This window comes from Gadus morhua, chromosome 15 (assembly GCF_902167405.1).
Source record: "Gadus morhua chromosome 15, gadMor3.0, whole genome shotgun sequence".
NCBI classification, from domain to species: domain Eukaryota; kingdom Metazoa; phylum Chordata; class Actinopteri; order Gadiformes; family Gadidae; genus Gadus; species Gadus morhua.
This window is the reverse complement of record NC_044062.1, coordinates 7,738,642-7,759,044: the sequence shown is the minus strand read 5'-3', so window position 1 is coordinate 7,759,044 and position 20,403 is coordinate 7,738,642. Positions and strand designations below refer to the sequence as shown.

The following is a 20,403-nucleotide window of genomic DNA, read 5'->3' as shown; positions in this document are numbered from 1 at the left end:
TTGTGTTTTTTTGCAGGCGTTTCGGTGGTAGAGCCACAGAACACGAACACATAGCAGCAGCATTCAACAAGCTTTGTACAGCAGGAGACATTATAAGTTGCACGCGCGCATGTATACACACACGCAGACAGACACGCGCACACACACACACACACACACACACACACACACGTATACACACGTCTACACACACACACACACATGTATACACACACACACATTATACACACACACATACGCACGCACACACAGAGCTAAAAAGCCAGAACACACTGTACTAAATATCTACAATACCCTGTAAAATGCAGCCCTGTGGCATGGAATACAATGCTGCTGAAACCAGGAAGCACATCAGCTTCACAACAAAAATGAAATAACGTTTAAAAACATTTTAAAGTTTAAAGCCATTAACCAAATTATTTTGGAGGGAGAAGAGAGAAGCCTCTTGCACAATAAAATCTCTTTCATACAGAAAATAAAAATGTAAAATTATATATATATATATATATATATATATATATATATATATATATATATATAATACCTGTTCAATTCAACGTCGAATTTGACGATCAAGTAAAGAAAAATATATTGTGGAAAGTGAAATGTCGTAAAGTGACATCCATATTTGAAGTTTAAAGCCATTAACCAAATTATTTTGGAGGGAGAAGGGAGAAGCCTCTTGTACAATAAAATCTCTTTCATACAGAAAATAAAAATGTAAAAAAAAAAAACCTGCTGCAAAAGACCTATCCAAGATATCAATACTGTAACATACTGTAAATATAAGGCACTGACCAAAGAGGTTCCTACAACCGCTGTTAAGTGCTGGACTCAGGAGCGGAGGTCCTGAGAAAGACAGCGCTGATGTGTTTGTTTCACAACAGGTGGCAGAAACTGAGGTAGCAAAGGCAAAACAATAATAAAAACAGCCTGAAGCCATATGGAGAGGATGAGGATGAGGATGAGGGGGGAAGGTAGACTCCTGAGTCACATGAAACAAGAAGAATTGAATGATGCCCGGTACAAGAGACTGCTACACAATAATTCCACCAGTGGAATGCCCCCGCCCCTTCTCTGCTTATTTCCCGTATTCTGTTCCACACTGAGACAGACGGACAGACCGCCAGGGCCAAGCCGCAGAGAGCAGGTCAACTGTTGTTCCATGAGCTGTTATATCACACACACACACACACACACACACACACACACACACACACACACACACACACACACACACACACACACATGCTCCAAACCAACACAGTGCCACACACACACACACACGCTCCAAACCAACACATACACACACACGCTCCTAACCAGCACAGTGCCACACACACACACACACACACACACACACACACACACCCCTCTCAATGGGCGGGATGGAATGAAATGGAATGGAATGGAAGACGTGACGAAGAGGACGACCATTGCCCCCGGTAACAGACAGAGGAAGAGGAAGGGCTCCACGGGGCCTCATGGCGTCCAGTGGGACAGGGGCCCCGAGAATTCTGGGGATTCCAGAATGGCATCTAAAGGGAAGAAGAAGGACCGTGTTAGAGGAGCAGATCTATATCGCTACTATAGACCTATATCCCTTCTACAGATGTACACCCCTACCACACATCTGTACCCCTACTACAGAGCTATGCCCCTACCACAGATCTATATCGCTACTACAGATCTATACCCCTGCTACAGCTCTATATCGCTACTACAGATCTATACCCCTACCACAGATCTATATCGCTACTACAGATATATACCCCTGCTACAGCTCTATATCGCTACTACAGATCTATACCCCTACCACAGATCTATATCGCTACTACAGATCTATACCCCTACCATAGATCTATATCGCTACTACAGATCTATACCCATACCACAGATCTATATCGCTACTACAGATCTATACCCCTACCATAGATCTATATCGCTATTACAGATCTATACCCCTGCTACAGCTCTATATCGCTACTACAGATCTATACCCCTACCACAGATCTATATCGCTACTACAGATCTATACCCCTACCATAGATCTATATCGCTACTACGGCGATTGTGGAAACGGTGTCATCGTCCCATCCACTTCAAGCTCACACTATTTAAAGCAGTGGCCGCCTTTTTCCTCATTGTGGTCGCCTTGAGCTGCGTATCAGATGGGCCACTACTGTGCAGCCAACGTGTGTCTTGGCCCGAAATGGACGCATGTATTTTTAAAAGAGGAACTGGTGCTTGTTAAATTCCACTCTGTCGCTGGTAAGGAGGAAAAAGATGAAGTGAGCCTTCTTGAGATTGGACGCTTGCCCGAGGGACGCGTGCGTTCCAGTAGTTTCCCTTCAATGACCTTTGAAGGAACGTGTCCACTCTGTCCCACTGCGACTACGGCTGCCTTCCCCCGTCATGTGCGGTGTACACCGCCATGTATGACTGATCACTGTACACATGTACCGACTCATTTGATTGCAAATTTGCAAATGAATATGCCAATGACCGCAGTCCCGTCGTCACTCCAGGCACGTTTGTATACATTGACGACATTTCACCTGCAGATATCGAATGTGCAATGGTGACCCAAGACCCACACATGTCTGTCTAGCCATATCATGCTGGGGTTGTGGTTTCATGGTGGATTAGCATCGTGAACACGTACGCCCCCCTCCTCCCCCGGGAGCCCACCAGCACAACCCCCCCTTCACCCCAGAACATTCTAGCAACCAGGAAATGGGACAATCCACCTGAGGATGGCTGGAATGTCAGCCAATGTGCCCCAGGACACAGTAGAGAAGCATTCAGGAGCCCCCCCTCCATCTCCCCCACAACCCCCACAATAGCTATCGTCTCCCCCCCCCCCCCCCCCCCCCCACCCATCATCAGCTCAGGTGAAGACGGTGGGACCAGCTTATGGCGGCCATAACGGCTCAGCGGGAGTGTTGATGTGTGACAAATGTAGGAATTTTGAAGGTAGGAAGGGGAGTAAGGGAGTGTGTGTGTGTGTGTGTGTGTGTGTGTGTGTGTGTGACACTGCTGGTTTGGAGTGTGTGTGTATGTTTTGGCTTGGTGTGTGTGTGTGGCACTGTGCTTCTTTTGAGTATGTGTGACACTGTGCTGGTTTGGAGTGTGTGTGTGGGGGTGTGTTGGTTGAACACTTTGCAGAAACAAGCGAATTTTTGTGTTCTGCTAAAAGGAAAAACAGTCCTTTGCTCAGTCACTTCTCCGAAGGCCAGTGTGTGTGTGTGTGTGTGTGTGTGTGTGTGTGTGTGTGTGTGTGTGTGTGTGTGTGTGTGTGTGTGTGTGTGTCACACTACCACCAGATGGTTTTAGATAAGATAGGGTTCTGCCAATTTGCATCACCGTGTTCGTCTTGACTCAGCTGAAGATTACATTTTGAAATCACTATTTACCGAAATGGCCATGGTGCAATGTTACATCCTTTGTAAGAATGTACAGTCTTTCTCTGTACTCTGTGATTACACCGATAAAAGAACTGTGCGTGTGTGTGTGTGTGTGTGTGTGTGTGTGTGTGTGTGTGTGTGTGTGTGTGTGTGTGTTTGCGTTTGTGTGTGCGTGTGTGTATGTGTTTGTGACTGTGCTGTTTTGGAGCGTGTTTGTGTATGTTGGTTTGGAGCGTATGTGTGTGTGTTTGTTTGGAGTGTGTGTGTGTGCGTGTGTGTGTGTGTGTGTGTCTCTCTCACCGTGTATTGGGAAGAAGACGTCTCCGTGCACAGGGGGGGTTAAGGGGGTTCCCGGCTCGGACAGCAGGTGGCGCCCCGTCTCAGACGACTGCCGGGTCATGATCTGAGAAACGGTCCGGGTCTGGGGCTGAGGGGATCCCCCAAGGAACACGGGGTTCTCATGGCCCTGGGCCTCACTGCGCACACACACATGCGGGCACACACACACACACACACACACACACACACACACACACACACACACACACACACACACACACACACACACACACACACACACACACACACACACACACACAGGGGTTAGATTTGAGATCATAAATATATTTCCCTTTTACAATGTAACTGTGATTAAGGGCTATGCTATAAAATTGAGAATTTGAAATGTTTTAACCCTAAAATTGACATGTTTCCCATATGAATTTCGCGTCGCATTTGACAGCTTTCCATAACATTTCTTCAGAATGTATCAAATGCATCTGCATTTTAGTCAAACAAAAATGCTTAATTATGGCTTAAACATCCTGCATCCTCCTCTGCAGTATGTGTAAGTGTGTGCGTGCTCGTGCGTGCGTGTGCGTGTGCGTGTGTGAGAAGGCCCAGCTGGCTGTATGACTATGGGAAGGCTCACCTGTCCATTCGGACCAGCTCGTGTGCACCTGGGAAGGAGAGAGGAAAGAGGAAATGGTCCATTGTGAGTGAACTGGATCACAAAAGAAACAGGACATATACCGTGTGAACGGGTTTTCCTCCAAAACCACCAATGTCACAGGAAGTGTGCGTGCGCAATACACAAGCTCTGTTGTGGATACCGCATGTGGACATGTGGTCGGTGTGTGTTTATGTTTGTGTGCCTCCAACGCTTACGTCTGCTGGACCTGTGATGCTGCCTCTGTTTGTAGACCAGAAGCATGATGAGCGGCAGAGAGAGGAGTGCCACAATGCAGGCAGTGGTGGCCAGAGCGGCAGCCACGGAGCCTGTAGACGCAAGAGACACCCCGTACGTTAGGAACAGCCTGTCCCGCCAACATGGATTGGCTGCCACACAAGGCTATGGATCGGAACGCCGAACATACTTTCAGTCGGCTGTGGATCCCACATGGTGCATTCCTGAGATGTGTTGATGTTTGCCCCTTGAAGGAGAAGAGGAGAGAAGTATAGTTCTAAATTGGCACGTTGAACAATGCATGAATCACAATAAAAAACAGTATAAGTTCTAAAAATTGGTGGGCCGACTATTAACTGCTGTCATTATAAGAGAACCCTTCAATAAGAACAAGGGCTTTCAGTAGTTAGTTACAATGCTAGAGGCTGTATTGGTTTATACTCAGTGTCGGCCGATTCTCAAGTCCAGGAATCGAAATGGGAAAAAAAAATTGCATCGGAACATCTCCACTAATAACTATTGCAAAGCAGGGAACCTTGCATGTCATGGATCCCATTTGAACTTTGAACTCCTGCTCTAACACCCTAAGAGAGCCTGTCTAGGGAAGTCGTCTCGCTGTGCGGGTGTGCGGCCTTACTTGGGGTGACGAGCATCACGATGTGTCCGTGGTGCCTCTGCACAGCCTTGTGGTGTTGTTTTGTCGTCTCCACCGCAACGCAGCAGTAGCGGCCCTGGTCCTTGGCAGTGACGTTCTTCAGGGTCAACGAGAAGTCCTGCTTCCCTTCATCTAAGTAGACCCCGAGCTGGTCGTTCTGGTGGCCCGGGATGGTGTGTCGCGGGCCCACGTACACGTGGCAGTGCTGCTGGGCGTGCGGCGTGTACAGCCAGTTGTGTTTGAGCATGTCGTCGGCGTGCAGAATGGCCCCCCGCTGGGCACAAATCAGCTTGGCGGTGGCGCCCTCGGGGCAGGTGTAGTAGAGGTGTGGGACGGACACGGCCAGCGTTTGCGGATTGTGGGGTACGGGCTCCTTGGCTGTCGGTGGGAGGGGTGAACACCACGGTTAGACGGGAGATGTGGATCTGACAAACTATAGCGTAGTAACAACAGATTCCCTTGTACTCTACGTAAACAATATAAAAAGACACTGCATTATGAGTGAGCGTTCCGATAGTTTTATGTTGATTAATGATTAACTAGAGGTATTGAACAGATTCACACTGATTTAAACATCGAAGTGACAGAAAGCTTCTACAAAACCAACAGTGTATTGTTGTCATTCTTGGAAAACCTTGGTTGGTTTCCTGTTCTTCATGCTGTGGTTACTGTAGTCCTACACTGTGCTTGCCTCAGTCTGCAGCACTGTTCGATGCAGAACAAGTTAGTGAAGGGAAGTAACATATGGGTGACTTAACATGGCTGTTTTGAGATCAGATTGTCGTTCAGGGTCGTTTGAGGGAAAGAGCAGTGGTGGGAGTAAAGACCTCACTAGGGGGTGGCAGGCTGCACCTTCCTGCAGTTGAATCCTACTGTGATCATGTGGGCACCAGCAAACTGCTTGGCTGGCACACACACTGTTTTTTGTGTTTCTTTGGCTTTGCTCACTGCCACTCGTATTCCACTCATGTGTGGTGGTGAGGAGGAATCTGCAAAGCCTACAGTCGTTTGTAGAAGGATCGCAGTATAAATTTGTTTTCATCTTGCTTCCTTTTCTGTGCATCCAGCTCTATACAGGCCGTCTTGCAAGGGGCTTGCTATTTTTTTTACCACTCTGCTACTTCCTTGAATGCAACACTCAGTCACGCAACAGTGCAGCAGAGGAAGGCATCAACAAAAACAAGCAGAACACACACACACGCGCACGCTTTTTTATGTATTTTTCAAATTCATGCATGGAAATTAAACAAATGCTATTGACTTTTCAGAGCTGACATTTAATTCAAGTTTCTTTGTATCCAGGAAGGGCTGATAGAGAAGCAGGCCACGAGTACTAGACAGACACACGTAGTCTAACCTTTTGGGGGCCGTTGTAGGGCAGTGGTTTGGCGGTGGAGGGGTGAACGGATAGCAAACCACACATGTTACACACGAGAAACGTGTGACGGTTGTGCGAAAATACACCACCTCTCCACACAACAGGCAATCTCTTCTGCATCAATATGTACAGACGTAATGAAGCCATTACTCTAGCTCTCTGGAAAATGTTCATTTTACTTGTGTGTTGGTTTGTTTCCGTGTGTGTGTGTTTGTGTGTCTGAGAGTGAGTGAGTGTGTGTGTTTGTGGCTCAACTTAATGAAAAAAAGGGTTTCCAATCCATCTCCTTCTTGAAGTAAACTCAGTAGGGACGGTAAGACGATCGTATATTATGAATTGAATTATGAACATTTCATAATACTGTTATAATACACACACAATAATACACACACAATAATAACTAATTGCATTGAGATTGTGTGCTGTGATTTAATAACTAATTACATTGAGGTGGCGCGCTACTGTGTGCCATGTGCACGGAAGCTGGAGGGACACGTTTTCACCTTGATCAACTCGCTTGATGAAGTCTCACGGTCTAAGTAACATCACCTTTGCATCATAACGAGTTCCTATGAGTCAATCCGATCACCGCCTAGCCCTTACATGTGCAGCCGCTAAGCAACCACGCCTGCGTGTGTGTGTGTGCACGGGAGGGGAGGGAAGTGTTCAAAGGGCTTATATGCCGAGCCTAGGGACGTGAGGAAGGGACTTCCTTCCTAAGCGGACTCTGCGTCGCGTGGAGGCCGGGCCTCTCCTGCCTGGCCAGGGTCACTGCGGTTCCCGTGTGGGCAGTGGGAGCTTTGGTGTTACGGGGAGAGAGGAACGGCCGGACTTGTGGTAGTGTGTGGAGGAAACGGCAGCCTATTGGTCAGACTGCTTCTCGATAGGAAATAACAGTAGCCAACCGCGGACATGCCCACAGTGCTCATTAGGTTTGGATGTGTGTGGGTTAGTATCCTGTGTGCGTGCAGATTGTTTTTATAACGGATATTTAATCGCAGCACAATGCGTGTGGTGTGTGTGTGTGTGTGTGTGTGTGTGTGTGTGTGTGTGTGTGTGTGTGTGTGTGTGTGTGTGTGTGTGTGTGTGTGTGTGTGTGTGTGTGTGTGTGTGTGTTTGCCCACTGTCATGTGTCAAAGGTAGAGCAATAGGAAAGCCAGGGGGTGTGATTAAAGTGAAACTGTAGCTATTCCTGCCTGTGTTCAGGCACAATGGAGGGAGAACCCTTCTCATCTCCGGCTTCACACACACCCACCCTCTCCGATCCCACCCTAACCACCACCTCCCAAACCACCACCCATCCTCACCCACCATCCTGCTGCACTCACTCTGCTCACCCCCACTGGGAAATCTTTTCCTGTGCTTTCATTTTTAGGGGATTTATCGGCGGGGTAACTCTATCTGATATTAAAAGAGTGAAGATATGTGTCCAACTTAAGAAAAGGCGCCTCAACATAATTCAAAATTAATTCAAACTTGGCCGCCAGGTATGGCCTAATGAGGCGCCATGCCGGGGAAGTCAAAGGATGCTTCCAGTTGGGTCTGTAAACAAAGTGTGTCTCTTTTTACTTAAACCTTCCACTGTGATCCCTCTGCCTCTCCCTGAACTCTGCTGGCTCCCTCGGGGCCCAGACAACAGGCCCTCTTTTGTTGTTGGCCCCAGAACACCACATGTTGCAGCCCTGTCAGCGCTGACAGCCCTCCGAGGCACAGACTAGCTCGGGCCCATTGTTCAAGTCCATTAAAATCACGACTTCTGTTACGGCTGCGTGTATATCCACACACACACTACTGCTGCTCCTACTTCATCTACTTCCACTGCTACTCTGTCCAAAAGCGTGTCTCCTACCTCTTCTGATACCACTAGCTCAGGTATATGTTTAAATTAGAGCTGTCAGTTAAACGCGTTATTAACGGCGTTAACGCAAACCAAATTTAACGGCGTTAAAAAAATTAACGCGCGATTAACGCAATTATTTTATAAAAAAAAAAAAAAAAAAAAATTTTTTTTTTTTTTTTTCTTTGGCTCAAAACAAAGAAGCAGTAGCCTGACTGCTATGTTCAAATGACATTTGTTCAAAGCAGTCGTTTAATTGCACTATAGGCTCTTTTTTTGTATCGTCCTGTTTTGATCAGTGTATATGCCAATGTTGTTATCAATAAAAAATCATTTGCACAAGGCAAGCCGATGCACTTCACCGTTGATAAGAGAATTAAAATGAGAAGAATTATGGGACAAAAAAATCAAGGGATATTTAGCATAGAAAAATAATTTGTGATTAATCGCGATTAATTAGAGTTAACTATGACATTAATGTACGGAAGCCGAGAACGGCCATCGATTATTTATTTTTTTATGCACTGTTATCTCGTGATAACGACTTATTATCTTGTTTTCTCGATATAACAAAGTTCGTTTTCTCGTGATAACGAATTAATTATCTCGTTTTCTGGATATAACAAAGGTCGTTTTCTCGTGATAACGAATTAATTATCTCGTTTTCTCGATATAACAAGGGTCGTTTTCTCGACGCGGCTGCGCGCTCTTTATATCGTCCATCTTCACTTGAACCTCGTTGCTCATATCAAATCCAACTTTACAAGCTGTGTCACAACTAAGGATAAATAAATCAAATCAAAATGTCGATGAATCACACATGAATCATCAGCATTACGTTTATAAATGCGCTTTTGATTTACAGTTTACAGATATCTATCCTAGGAGTGTCAATCCTGATATCCTGGAGTGCACTTCTTATTATAGATCACACTTAAAATGCAACATCATTTTATTTTTTTACTATAAGGAGGTCCCCCAAGGGATTGAAGACCATGCGTAGTGGCACAACAGCCTTCTTCAGGGTGTAACCCACAGCACACAGATTCCCCTTAAGTAGACAGGTTTTCCCCTTCGAGAAAACGAAGGGGAAAAAATATCTCGTTATCACGAGAAAACGATCTTTGTTATATCGAGATAACGAGATAATAAGTCGTTATCACGAGATAACAGTGCATAGAAAAATAAAATAATCGATGGCCGTTCTCGGCTTCCGTATTAATGCGATTAATCACGATTAAATATTTTAATCGCTTGACAGCTCTAGTTTAAATACATCGGAACCATGTCCGTAGCCAGCTATGAGGTCACCGAGCTCCGGACCTCGTCATTTTTGTATAAAAAATAAAAGTTGAACCTAAATACAACGGTACACAAAGTCAGCTGTTGAGAACTTCTATGAGGTGAGGAAAGGCTTTATTCAGTTGATAGTTGTTACTTTGTGCCTGTCGTGTGCGTCACCCCCGCCCCCCCCCCCCCCCCCCAACTGAACTGCAGCTTGGTTCCAGTGCCATGTACTGGAGACGTGAAAGCGTGCCCTAGCTGTCCGCCCTGTGTCCGTTCACGTGCGAGGGCCCCAGTGGTGGAGGCCATGTTTGTTTACACAATCACCTCCACCCTCTTAGCCACTCACCCACTGCCATGGGAATGATGAGTAGAACCGTTACAGGGTGGCAATGAAACCACACACACACACACACACACACACACACACACACACACACACACACACACACACACACACACACACAGAGTACTGACACACACACACACACACACACACACACACACACACACACACACACACACACACACACACACACAGAGCAGTCCTACAGTAAAAGGTCTAACTTCTGCTTCGAGAAGTTGTGCAATCGCTGAAATGACCGTTTTAAAGGAACTAAAGTCATCCTTACTCTCACAACAAGGGACCACATAGATGTCCATCTATGACCTGCTGTTTAAACAGGTTCCCCATCGTTTCTTTGTGTTGGTTTCACAAACCGGTTTTATTTAAAAACCCGGCCAGAAACCGAATTCATCGAGCATTGTAACGCCCCAGCTTTTAAAGATCAGGATGAGATAAGATGCAATAATCCCGGACTGGAAAGGTGGCTGCGACAGCAACAAGTACATGGCTAGTTGCGTGTAAGATTAAACTATTACCAAGAATATACATATAGCACTGTGCTTGATAGCATCGCGGATGTAGGCCCTCGTGAAGGCCACGGGCATATTGGCGCTTTGGCCTTGGGCCTACTGACAAGCCATGGCCCCAAGCTCGGAAAGGCCCCGCAATCTTTGTGTCCTCCAGCAGTGTTTATGATTGGCTAATGCTGGAAATCAGGAAGACCAAAAGATCGATGATGGATGTACGAGAATCATAAGGATCTCAACAGAGTTCAACAGATTACCCTCCCTTGCGTTATCTTCCTGTTTCTCAAAAATGTCGCAAAAACTCGCCTCAACATAATTGTGCACAACTGCGTAACTCTCCCGATTACGCAGAATCGAACCAGGAAAGAAACTAAAATCGTTGCGGGGATCAATGAACAGGAAGATCCGGTCCAATTAGTCGATTGTAGCCAGACCCTGCAGAGCCCACCTCTAGTGTGCTAATGATATACTGTCTTACTGCTGCTATTGTCCTTGGAACAGAGCCTTGGAGTTAATCCAAAGTGAGTGGGAACGCAGCTCTAATTAGTCTTTATCTGAAGTCGTTAGGGAGGCGAGGTGAGCTTATTGGCACAAACGACTGTTTAAACTTTGGCAGGATGTGAACTTGGTAAATAGAGCAGCGGCGGAGACGCTCTGGCGTTCGTAATATGAACCATCTCTACTCTCCGACGCCGACGCTTCATCATGCATGCGTAAATCCTACAGCGCAAAAAACTCAACATCAACAAGAGACACACAGGCTTCGATACACTCAGCACGACAACAGAATAACAGAATCCTTTAGAGGGAAACAGGACGATTAGGCCTGCCTGAAGACACGCTGCTGTACGGCGGAGCTTTATCGCGTGAGCGCATCTAACCAGACCCAACAACAGAGAAGGAAGCTGATAACGTGTACGGGGTCCTGAGTGCCTTTTAAAGTGTGTCGTCGTCTTCGTCGTCCCCCCATCCACACACACAGCAGCATGCCTACACAACAGCTGCTGGTCAGTGGGGTTTGGGGGGATTTAGGGGCCGTGTGTGTGTGTGTGTGTGTGTGTGTGTGTGTGTGTGTGTGTGTGTGTGTGTGTGTGTGTGTGTGTGTGTGTGTGTGTGTGTGTGTGTGTGTGTGTGTGTGTGTGTGTGTGTGTGTGTGTTAGAGAACCGAGACGCGTAAAGATGGACTGGTGGTCTCAGTGCATCTCTAAGGTCATCTCCAGAGGAACCACGGTGAGACATGAATTGATGGGAACTGGATGTATTTTGTCATTTTAAGCTTATAATCATTTTTAACCCAGTGCCTTACCCGGGATAACTCCCATACCGACCTCAGTACGCACCATGACCCGGGCTGTCACTGGTTTTAGTTTGAATCTGTCCACCACACACCGCAACATGTGTGGACCGAACTCTAATCTAAGGAAACAGGGTTCGACTGGACTATGTGTGTGTTGTGTGTTCACCAACGGGGGGACAATAGCTCCAACTACACGGCTGTGGAGTGGACCGAACAATAAAGTTTGCTTACCTCCAGCAACGCACAGAAAAACAGAGACGAACCCAAATATCCGATTTAAAAAGAAAATGTTCCGCGTGCGTAAATCCGAGGACATGGTTGCGTCTGCGAAGTGTTGAAAAAATAATCTTAAAATTATCCTGAAGTAAAGGGATAGCTACGTTACTCTAAACGGGCTCACAACTCCTCGACCTAACGCAGGACTGGTTCCTCTCCTATCTTGATTCGGGTTGTTTTCTCCCTCAGCCTGACAGTTTCTTGTCACTCCTTCATCCAGACCCACCAATCCGAGCTCAGTCGGACGAATGTTTGCAATTTGAGAAGCGCAACAAACGCTCCTCCCCCGGTGCCTCTCTCGCTGTGTTTGCGTCCCCCCATATCTCTCTCTCTCTCACTCTCTCGCCCTCTCAGTCGCTCTCTCTGTCTCTCTGTTTGACTCTGTCTGTCTGTCTGTCTGTCTGTCTGTCTGTCTGTCTGTCTGTCTGTCGGTCTCTCTCTTTCTCCCCCCTCTCTCTCTCTGTCAGTCTCTCTCTGTCTGTCTGTCTGTCTCTCCCCCCTCTCTCTCTCTCTCTCTCTCCCCCCCCCCCCCCCCCCCCCCTCTCTCTCTCTCTCCCCCCCCCCCCCCCCCCCCCCCCACTCTCTCTCTGGAACACAACCCCACATTTGTCTTGTGCCTTACCCAGGATAACTCCCATACCGACCTCAGTACGCACCATGACCCGGGCTGTCACTGCGTTTAGTTTGAATCCCCTTCCACCACACACCGCAACATGTGTGGACCGAACACTAATGTCAGGAAACATAGCGAGAGGCGCACATTTATTTTCCACCTGTATTGTGCAACTTTGTGGTCTTACTTCTTCTTTAAGAGGTTGATGGTTTGAATAATAAGGTGACACATGTGACACCAATCCTGACTTCACTTAATCTTGTAATGATTGCTGCCAGGCCGTCTACTTAGTAACCCCACTTCTGCCTAGGGCGACGCAGAGCTTGCTACGGTACCGGGAGGATACATCTCTGAGCCTGCTCTTATTTACTTACTCACTGTGAGTGCTGAAACCACGACCTGTATCACAACACCGCCCGCCCTCCATAACATCACAGCTGGGGTATGAGGGCTCTCTGGTCTGATGTTCAGCCATTCCTCTCTAACGACTCCCAGGAGTCGTCGTCCCCGTCTCTCTCTCTCTCTCTCTCTCTCTCTCTCTCTCTCTCTCTCTCTCTCTCTCTCTCTCTCTCTCTCTCTCTCTCTCTCTCTCTCTCTCTCTCTCTCTTTCTCTCTCTCTCTCTCTCTTTCGTTCTCGCTCTTCATTCAGTGCAGAGGTTATACGTAACAGATGAGGTCTGGATTACTTTTATGGAAAGTTGATCATAAATATATGCTACAATAAAATGTGTTTTTGTAATAATCAAAGCATGGGCCTACAGTTATACTTAAAATGCATGAATTACATTAATATGCATATTGTATGCTAAAACACAGCTGGGGATATTAATCCACTAACAATCCCATACTAGCTTCCACATGGCTGGTTGGTCAAACTCAACAAGTTAACTCCTCCTCCACCTCCCCCCCCACCCCTCCTCCCCCTCCTCCTCCTCCTCCTCCACGTCCTCCTCACCCCCCCTCGCCCCCCCCTTCCTCCTCTGCCTCCCCCCCTCCTCCTCCTCCTCCTCCACGTCCTCCTCCCCCTTCCCCCTCCTCCTCTTCCTCCCCCCTCTCCTCTCCTCCTCCTCCTCCTCATCCTCACCCCCTCCTCCTCCCCTCCCTTCCTCCTCTCCTCCTCCTCACCCCCTCCTCCTCCCCTCCATTCCTCCTCTCCTCCCCCTCCTCCTCTGCCTCTCCCCCTCCTCCTCTCCTCCCCCTCATCTTTCTCCTCCTCCTCACCCCCCTCCTCCTCCTCCTCCCCCCTTCCTCCTTTCCTCCCCCTCCTCCTCCTCCTCTGCCTCCTCATCCTCCCCCCTCCTCCTCCCCCCCTTCATCCTCCCCCTCCTCCTCCCCCCCTTCCTACTCTCCTCTGCCTCCCCCCTCCCCCCCTCCTCCTCCCCCTCCTCCTCCCAGACCTCCACCACCGTCCAGGTCAGCATCGTGGACGAGAACGACAACGCGCCCGAGTTCCCCGAGGAGGAGTATGTGACGGTGCTGAGCGAGGGGCCCGAGACGGTGGGGGCCACCATCGCCACGGTGACGGCCGTCGACCCGGACGAGGGGCTCAACGGCACCCTGCGCTACGCCGTCGCCCGTGGCAACCTGGCTCAGACCTTCTCCATCAACCAGTTCACGGTGAGGCTGGCCGGACGGGGCGCAGACTGCCGTCACAGGATACGGGGGGGGGGGGGAGGACCTCATACTCACTCTGAGGTGTGTGTGTGTGTGTGTCTCTGTCTGTGTGTGTGTCTGTCTGTCTCTCTGTTTGTCTGTGTTTGTGTGTGTGTGTGTGTGTGTGTCTGTCTGTCTGTCTGTCTGTCTGTCTGTCTGTCTGTCTGTCTGTCTGTCTGTCTGTCTGTTTGTCTCTGTCTGTGCGTGTTTGTGTGTCTGTCTTTCTGTCTATCTGTGTGTCTGTCTTTCTGTCTATGTGTGTGCATGTGTGGGTGTCTGTGTGTCTGTGTATGCATGCGTGTGTTTGTTGTGTGCCTGTCTGTACACATGCAGGGACGGATCACTGCTTTGAAGGAACTGGACTTTGAGATCAGCAATGGCCACTACACACTGGTCGTCACAGCAACCGACCAGTGTCCCATCCCTGGCCTTCGGCTGACATCAAGCACAACGGTAATGATGAAATGGGTCCTCTTCATGCTGAAATCAAAGAGTGAACTAATTCCTCTTTTACTTGTTTAAATGGTAAATGGAATAAATGTATGCAGCGCTTTTCTAACCAGTGGCCACTCGTAGTGCTTAACAATATGACCTAATATCAACCATGCATGGTGATAGCTGAGTCGTCAGTTTGAGTCTTGCTCAGGGACACCTCGACACTCAGCTAAGAGGAGCCGGGAATCGAACTAGCAACCTTCCGGTTACCAGCCAACACGCTAGTTTTAAAAAAGAAAATGGTTGGATGAATAATAACAACTTTGAATTCATGACTAACGACCCAGCTTGGACCACCGGGACCTTTGTCCTTGATCAACAGGTCCTGGTGAACGTCCTGGACGTGAACGATCAGACCCCCACCTTCCCCAATGCCTTCGAGGGGCCCTTCGAGGTGACCGAGGGCCAGCCGGGGCCCCGGGTCTGTACCCTGAGGGCCATCGACGAGGACTCGGGCCTCAACGGCAAAGTGGAGTACAGCATCACGGCAGGAGACCTCCAGAGTGAGGAGCGCTCTCTCTCTCTCTGTCTCCCTCTCTCTCTCTCTCTCTCTCTCTCTCTCTCTCTCTCTCTCCCTCTCTCTCTCTCCCTCTCTCTCTCTCTCTCTCTCTCTCTCTCTCTCTCTCTCTCTCTCTCTCATTCTGTGTTAACCTCTCTCTCCCCCTGTGCTGTCCTCTCCCTCTCCCTCCCTCCCTCTTCCCTGTGCTGTCCTCTCTCTCTCTCTGACTCTGTGTGAACCTCTCCCTCCCTCTCCCTCCCTCCCTGTGCTGTCCTCTGTCCCTCTCACTGTGTGAACCTCCCTCCCACTTCCTTCCTCCCTCCCTCCCTCTCCCTCCTCCCTGTGCTGTCCTCTCTCCCTGACTCTGTGTGAACCTCTCTCTCCCATCCCCCCGGCGGTGTCAGGTGAGTTCATGGTGTCCCCGGTGGAGGGGGAGCTGCGCGTGCGGAGGGACGTGGAGCTTGACCGGGAGACCACGCCCTTCTACAACCTGACCGTCACGGCCCTGGACCTGGGCACGCCCCCCCGCAATAGCACGGTGGGACAGCTGAACGCCTTTGGATACACACATTTATAAACACACACACTCATACGCACACACAAACACACACTGATAGATACACACTCTCATACACACATAAACACACACTCATAGATACACACACCCATGCACACAGAAACACACATAGACATACGTACACACACACATAGACACACACAAACACACACACACACACACACTCACAGATACACACGCACAAGCAGATCCAAGCACACACACGCACACACACGCATACACACACACACACTCACACACACACACATACACACGCACACAAACATACACACACTCATAGATACACATACTCCTAGATACACACACTCATACACACACAAACACACTCATAAATGCACACACTAATAGATACACACACTCATGCATCCACATTTCCTTAATAACTGTGAGTTAGGCCCAATCCCATTTCTACCCCTTACCCCTCCCCCTTGATTTGAAGGGGTAAGGGGAAGGGGTAAGGGGTAGAAATGGGATTGGGCCTTAATCTCTCGGCTGTATCTGCTTCCAAACACAAATTGCTGGCCAACATGCGTAGTGTGCCTGGGTCAGAGTCGTCTGCTTCGGCCAACATACTTCAGCTGGGCGTTGGTGTTAGTGGAGACAGTGTGCACGCAACCGTAGTCACAACAATGCTGCTAGAGGAAACTACTAACTAATGACAGCTGTAATGTCGATAAAATGTGGTAAAGAGTGTTTGTGTTTGTGTGTGTGTGTGTGTGTGTACTTGTGTTTATGTGGTTGTGTGCGTGTTTGAATGTGTGTGTTTGTGCAAGTGTGTGATTGTGTGCGTGGGTGTGCATGTGTGTGTGCATGTGTGTCTGTTTGTATAAGTATACGTTATACGGACGGGTGTGTGATTGTGTGCGTGGGTGTGCATGTGTGCGTGCATGTGTGTGTGTTTGTATAAGTGCACGTTATACGGACGGGTGTGTGTTTGTGTAAGTATGTGTTTGTGTGTGAGTGCATGTGTGTGTGTTTATGCATGCATGCCTGTGGATGTTTGTGTTCATGTGTGTGTGTGTGTGTGTGTTCGCATGTGCGCGTGTGTGTGTGTGTGTGTGCATTCCCCAGGTGGTAGTGGGCGTGCGTGTCCGGGACATCAACGACAACGACCCGGTGCTGCTGAACCTGCCGCACAACACCAGCGTGAGCGAGGGCGCCGCCGTACACACCACCGTGGCCACCGTGCGCGCCCGTGACGCCGACAGCGGCCGCAACGCCTTGCTTACCTTCAACATCACCGCCGGCAACCAGGACGGGGCGTTCTACATCAACGACACTGTAGGTCCCTCTCTCTCGCTCTCTCTCTCTCTCTCTCTCTCTCTCTCTCTCTCTCTCTCTCTCTTTCTCTCTCTCTCTTTCTCTCTCTCTCTCTCTCTCTCTCTCTCTCTCTCTCTCTCTCTCTCTCTCTCTCTCTCTCTCTCTCTGAACCAAGGCCGTAGATGTTGAGCTACGGCTGTAGATGTTGTGATGCAGAGGATATTATGATATCCTTTGCAACCAGCAGTGGAAACGATCCATATTTGACCCATCGAGGGCAGGGATTGAGCGTCTGCCTCACAGCAGCCTGTGGCCATATCGCATTTCTCCCATTGACCTAGAATGGTGAATTGTGTTATTTTGGCATATGACCACGGTGAGCCCCCTATAGGCTGCTAGTGGAACTACAGGGTGTCCGCGGAGGTCTTAAAAGTCTTAAAAAGTCTTAAATTCATTTTTCTAAATTTAAGGCCTTAAAAAGTCTTAAATTTGTCAAAAATGTTATATGCTGGTCTTAAATTTATAACTCGGGAGGTCTTAAATTTGTCGGGGCAGGGCTATTTAATATTTTTCTCGCGGGACTTTCGGGAAGGAGATGTAGAGAGGCTACTTTCTTGCTAGCTGCATATATAAACGGATGTCTGCGCGCATGCTAGCTAGTCTGCAACAATGGGTTGCAAAAAAGTTCAACGTCAGTTGGCTGGAAGACGTCCGTTTCCGAGGTTGGCTAGCGTCCGTTGCCAACCCAGAACAGGCCAGATGCATTCCGTGCAAAAGTAGCCTACATTCAAGCTCGGCACCATGGGGATTAAGGCTGTCGTCAGCCATATGCAGAGCCAAAAACATAAAACCTCTGCCAGGAGCCACACACAGACCCCAGCCATTTCTACGTTTTGCATCTCTGCCCCGGCGCCACCGCCGCAGACGGTCCGCGCTGCTAGCACTGACCTGAGGGTAGCATTTGGTGCGACACCAACACTGTAAGCGGAGGTGTTGTGGATTCTAAACACAGTGGTCAAGCACCAGTCCTACAACTCGAATGAGGGGATAGGAGATCTCTTCGGTTTGATGTTCCCTGACTCTCAAATCGCGAGCACCTTTACTGCTGGAAGGGACAAAACGGCGTATATAACTCGCTTCGGACTAGCGCCTTTCATCCGAAATGTGCTAATCTGCAGCGTCAACAAGGCTGATTTTGTTTTGACGTTTGAGACGTTGAACCACGCCACTAAAAGCAAGCAACTTGACGTGGAAGTGCATTCCCGGTACTTGGGCTCGCAATTCATGGGGCCCCACATATATGGGGGTAAAAGGGATGATGATACATAATATTTTTTAGACAATATGCAGAATCTTTTCACGGACGAATTAACACGGTCGGCTATTTTTGCCAGCACGCCACCCTAGCCATATTATGGGCAACCGTGTTCCCCTTGGCTGTGATTTGAACTTTGAATTCCTCGTAGGAGTTCATAATAATACATTGCTCGCCTTGGATGAAATACACCGCTCTTGCGCGATTTATTTTGCATAAGGGTGAGTCAAATGACGCGAGAAACGCCCCTTCTATGTGAACGCGCATTGAACCTAAAGCGGAAAACCTGGTTCAACTAATTTAATCTAAAGTGAGCGTCGTGGTTCCATTTAACTGTGATTGCGAGTTGCGGCTCTGTCGAGCCAGGTTATCCCAAGAAAGCCTGGATATTCTCAACGAGGTTCGTGGTATACCCCCCAGGTCTTACTGAAGGCATTTATTTAATGGTGAAAATATTATTAATCAGTGGCGTAAATATCGACTGCCCGGGGGCGCAGACGCTGTCCCCCCCCCCCCCCCCCCCTTCTCAACAACTCACAACTTGGGTGCACCATAAATACCCAAATTAAAAATTTAGGCGCACCAGTGCACCCAAGGAAAAAAGACAGAAAGTAAACTTGAATGAGTCTCATTGAGTGACACACATGCTATGCTTGGGTTGTAATACAGCGGGATCCCCCCCACCATCGCGGGTTTAAGGTCTTAAATTTCATTCAAGGTGGTATTAAAAAGGTCTTAAAAAGTCTTAAATTTGACTTGCTGAAACCTGCAGATACCCTGAACTACATGTTAATCACTTCCACTGGGGGCATGGTGACCTGGGCCGGTATGCAATATACCGGCCCATGTAATGGTAGTGAAACGATAACATCAATGGACTTTTTTCCTCCCTGTGTGTGTTTGTGTATTTGCCTGCATGAGTGGGTGTTTGTGTGTATGTGTGTGTGTGTGTGTGTGTGTGTGTGTGTGTGTGTGTGTGTGTGTGTGTGTGTGTGTGTGTGTGTGTGTGTGTGTGTGTGTGTGTTTGTGTGCGTGTATGTGCGTACCCCAGACAGGTGTGGTGCAGGTGAACAGGCGTCTTGACAGAGAGCGGCTGGCTGAATACGTGCTGACCGTCACGGTTAAGGACAACCCAGAGAACCCACGCATCGCACGCAGGGTACACCCTATCTCTCCCTCTCTCTCTCTCGCTCTCGCTTTCGCTTACTCTCTCTCTCTCTCTCTCTCTCTCTCTCTCTCCCTCTCTCTCTCTCTCTCTCTCTCTCTCTCTCTCTCTCTCTCTCTCTCTCTCTCTCTCTCTCTCTTTCTCTCTCTCTCTCTCTCTCTCTCTCTCTCTCTCTCTCTCTCTCTCTCTCTCTCTCTCTCTCTCTCTCTCTCTCTCTCTCTCTCTCTCTCTCTTTCTCTCTCTCTCTCTCTCTCTCTCTCTCTCTCTCTCTCTCTCTCTCTCTCTCTCTCTGTCTGTCCCTGTCTCTCTTTGTCAGTGCAGTGTTAATACGTAACAGATTACTTTTATGGAAAGTTGATCATAAATATGTCTTACTTTAAAATGGGCCTACAGTTATACTTAATATGCATTAATTCAGTTTATATGCATATTGTATGCTAAACACAGCGAGGGATGTGAATCCATTACCAATCCAATGATAGTCACCACATTCATCTAGTTGGTTAAAGTAAACAATCTGTGGATTACATTTCTTATACAGGAAGGCTGTTTCTTTCATAATATTAATCAAAATAAGCCTCTCTCTTTCCTGCTTGTTTTTTTATTTTTACATTCTCCATCCTTCCCTTACTG

The 20,403-nt window shown here is 48.3% G+C and overlaps 2 protein-coding genes across 4 annotated transcripts in view; one reads left to right on the top strand and one right to left on the bottom strand.

Moving 5' to 3' along the window:
• cdh23 (cadherin-related 23) overlaps window positions 1-20,403 on the top strand; it is a 182,591-nt gene that overhangs the window by 142,357 nt on the left and 19,831 nt on the right. For 2 of the 3 annotated variants that reach the window (XM_030378309.1, XM_030378307.1), the window contains 6 exons: window positions 14,202-14,423; window positions 14,793-14,912; window positions 15,277-15,457; window positions 15,858-15,991; window positions 17,102-17,311; window positions 19,657-19,764. In XM_030378309.1, coding sequence (XP_030234169.1) covers window positions 14,202-14,423; window positions 14,793-14,912; window positions 15,277-15,457; window positions 15,858-15,991; window positions 17,102-17,311; window positions 19,657-19,764 — 975 coding nt within the window. Of the gene's footprint in view, window positions 1-11,278; window positions 11,851-14,201; window positions 14,424-14,792; window positions 14,913-15,276; window positions 15,458-15,857; window positions 15,992-17,101; window positions 17,312-19,656; window positions 19,765-20,403 lie in introns of those variants that run through there. The other variant, XM_030378308.1, reaches the window with a different exon arrangement.
• vsir (V-set immunoregulatory receptor) lies at window positions 1,337-12,523 on the bottom strand. Its single transcript, XM_030378311.1, has 7 exons — window positions 12,149-12,523; window positions 5,231-5,626; window positions 4,784-4,840; window positions 4,575-4,685; window positions 4,339-4,366; window positions 3,708-3,883; window positions 1,337-1,538 (listed from the first exon to the last, which is right to left on the bottom strand). Exons 1-7 carry the CDS (start codon window positions 12,231-12,233, stop codon window positions 1,483-1,485), a joined length of 909 nt encoding a protein of 302 aa, XP_030234171.1. The 5' UTR covers window positions 12,234-12,523; the 3' UTR covers window positions 1,337-1,482.

Bases quoted from the DNA above. Each gene is read 5' to 3' on its own strand.
- vsir (XM_030378311.1), bottom strand. From the start codon at position 12,233: ATGTCCTCGGATTTACGCACGCGGAACATTTTCTTTTTAAATCGGATA. The intron at 4,686-4,783 runs GTATGTTCGGCG...TTGCGTCTACAG, and splicing joins GGATCCACAGCCGACTGAAA to GCTCCGTGGCTGCCGCTCTG. The intron at 1,539-3,707 runs GTGAGAGAGACA...TCTTCCCTTTAG, and splicing joins CGTCTTCTTCCCAATACACG to ATGCCATTCTGGAATCCCCA.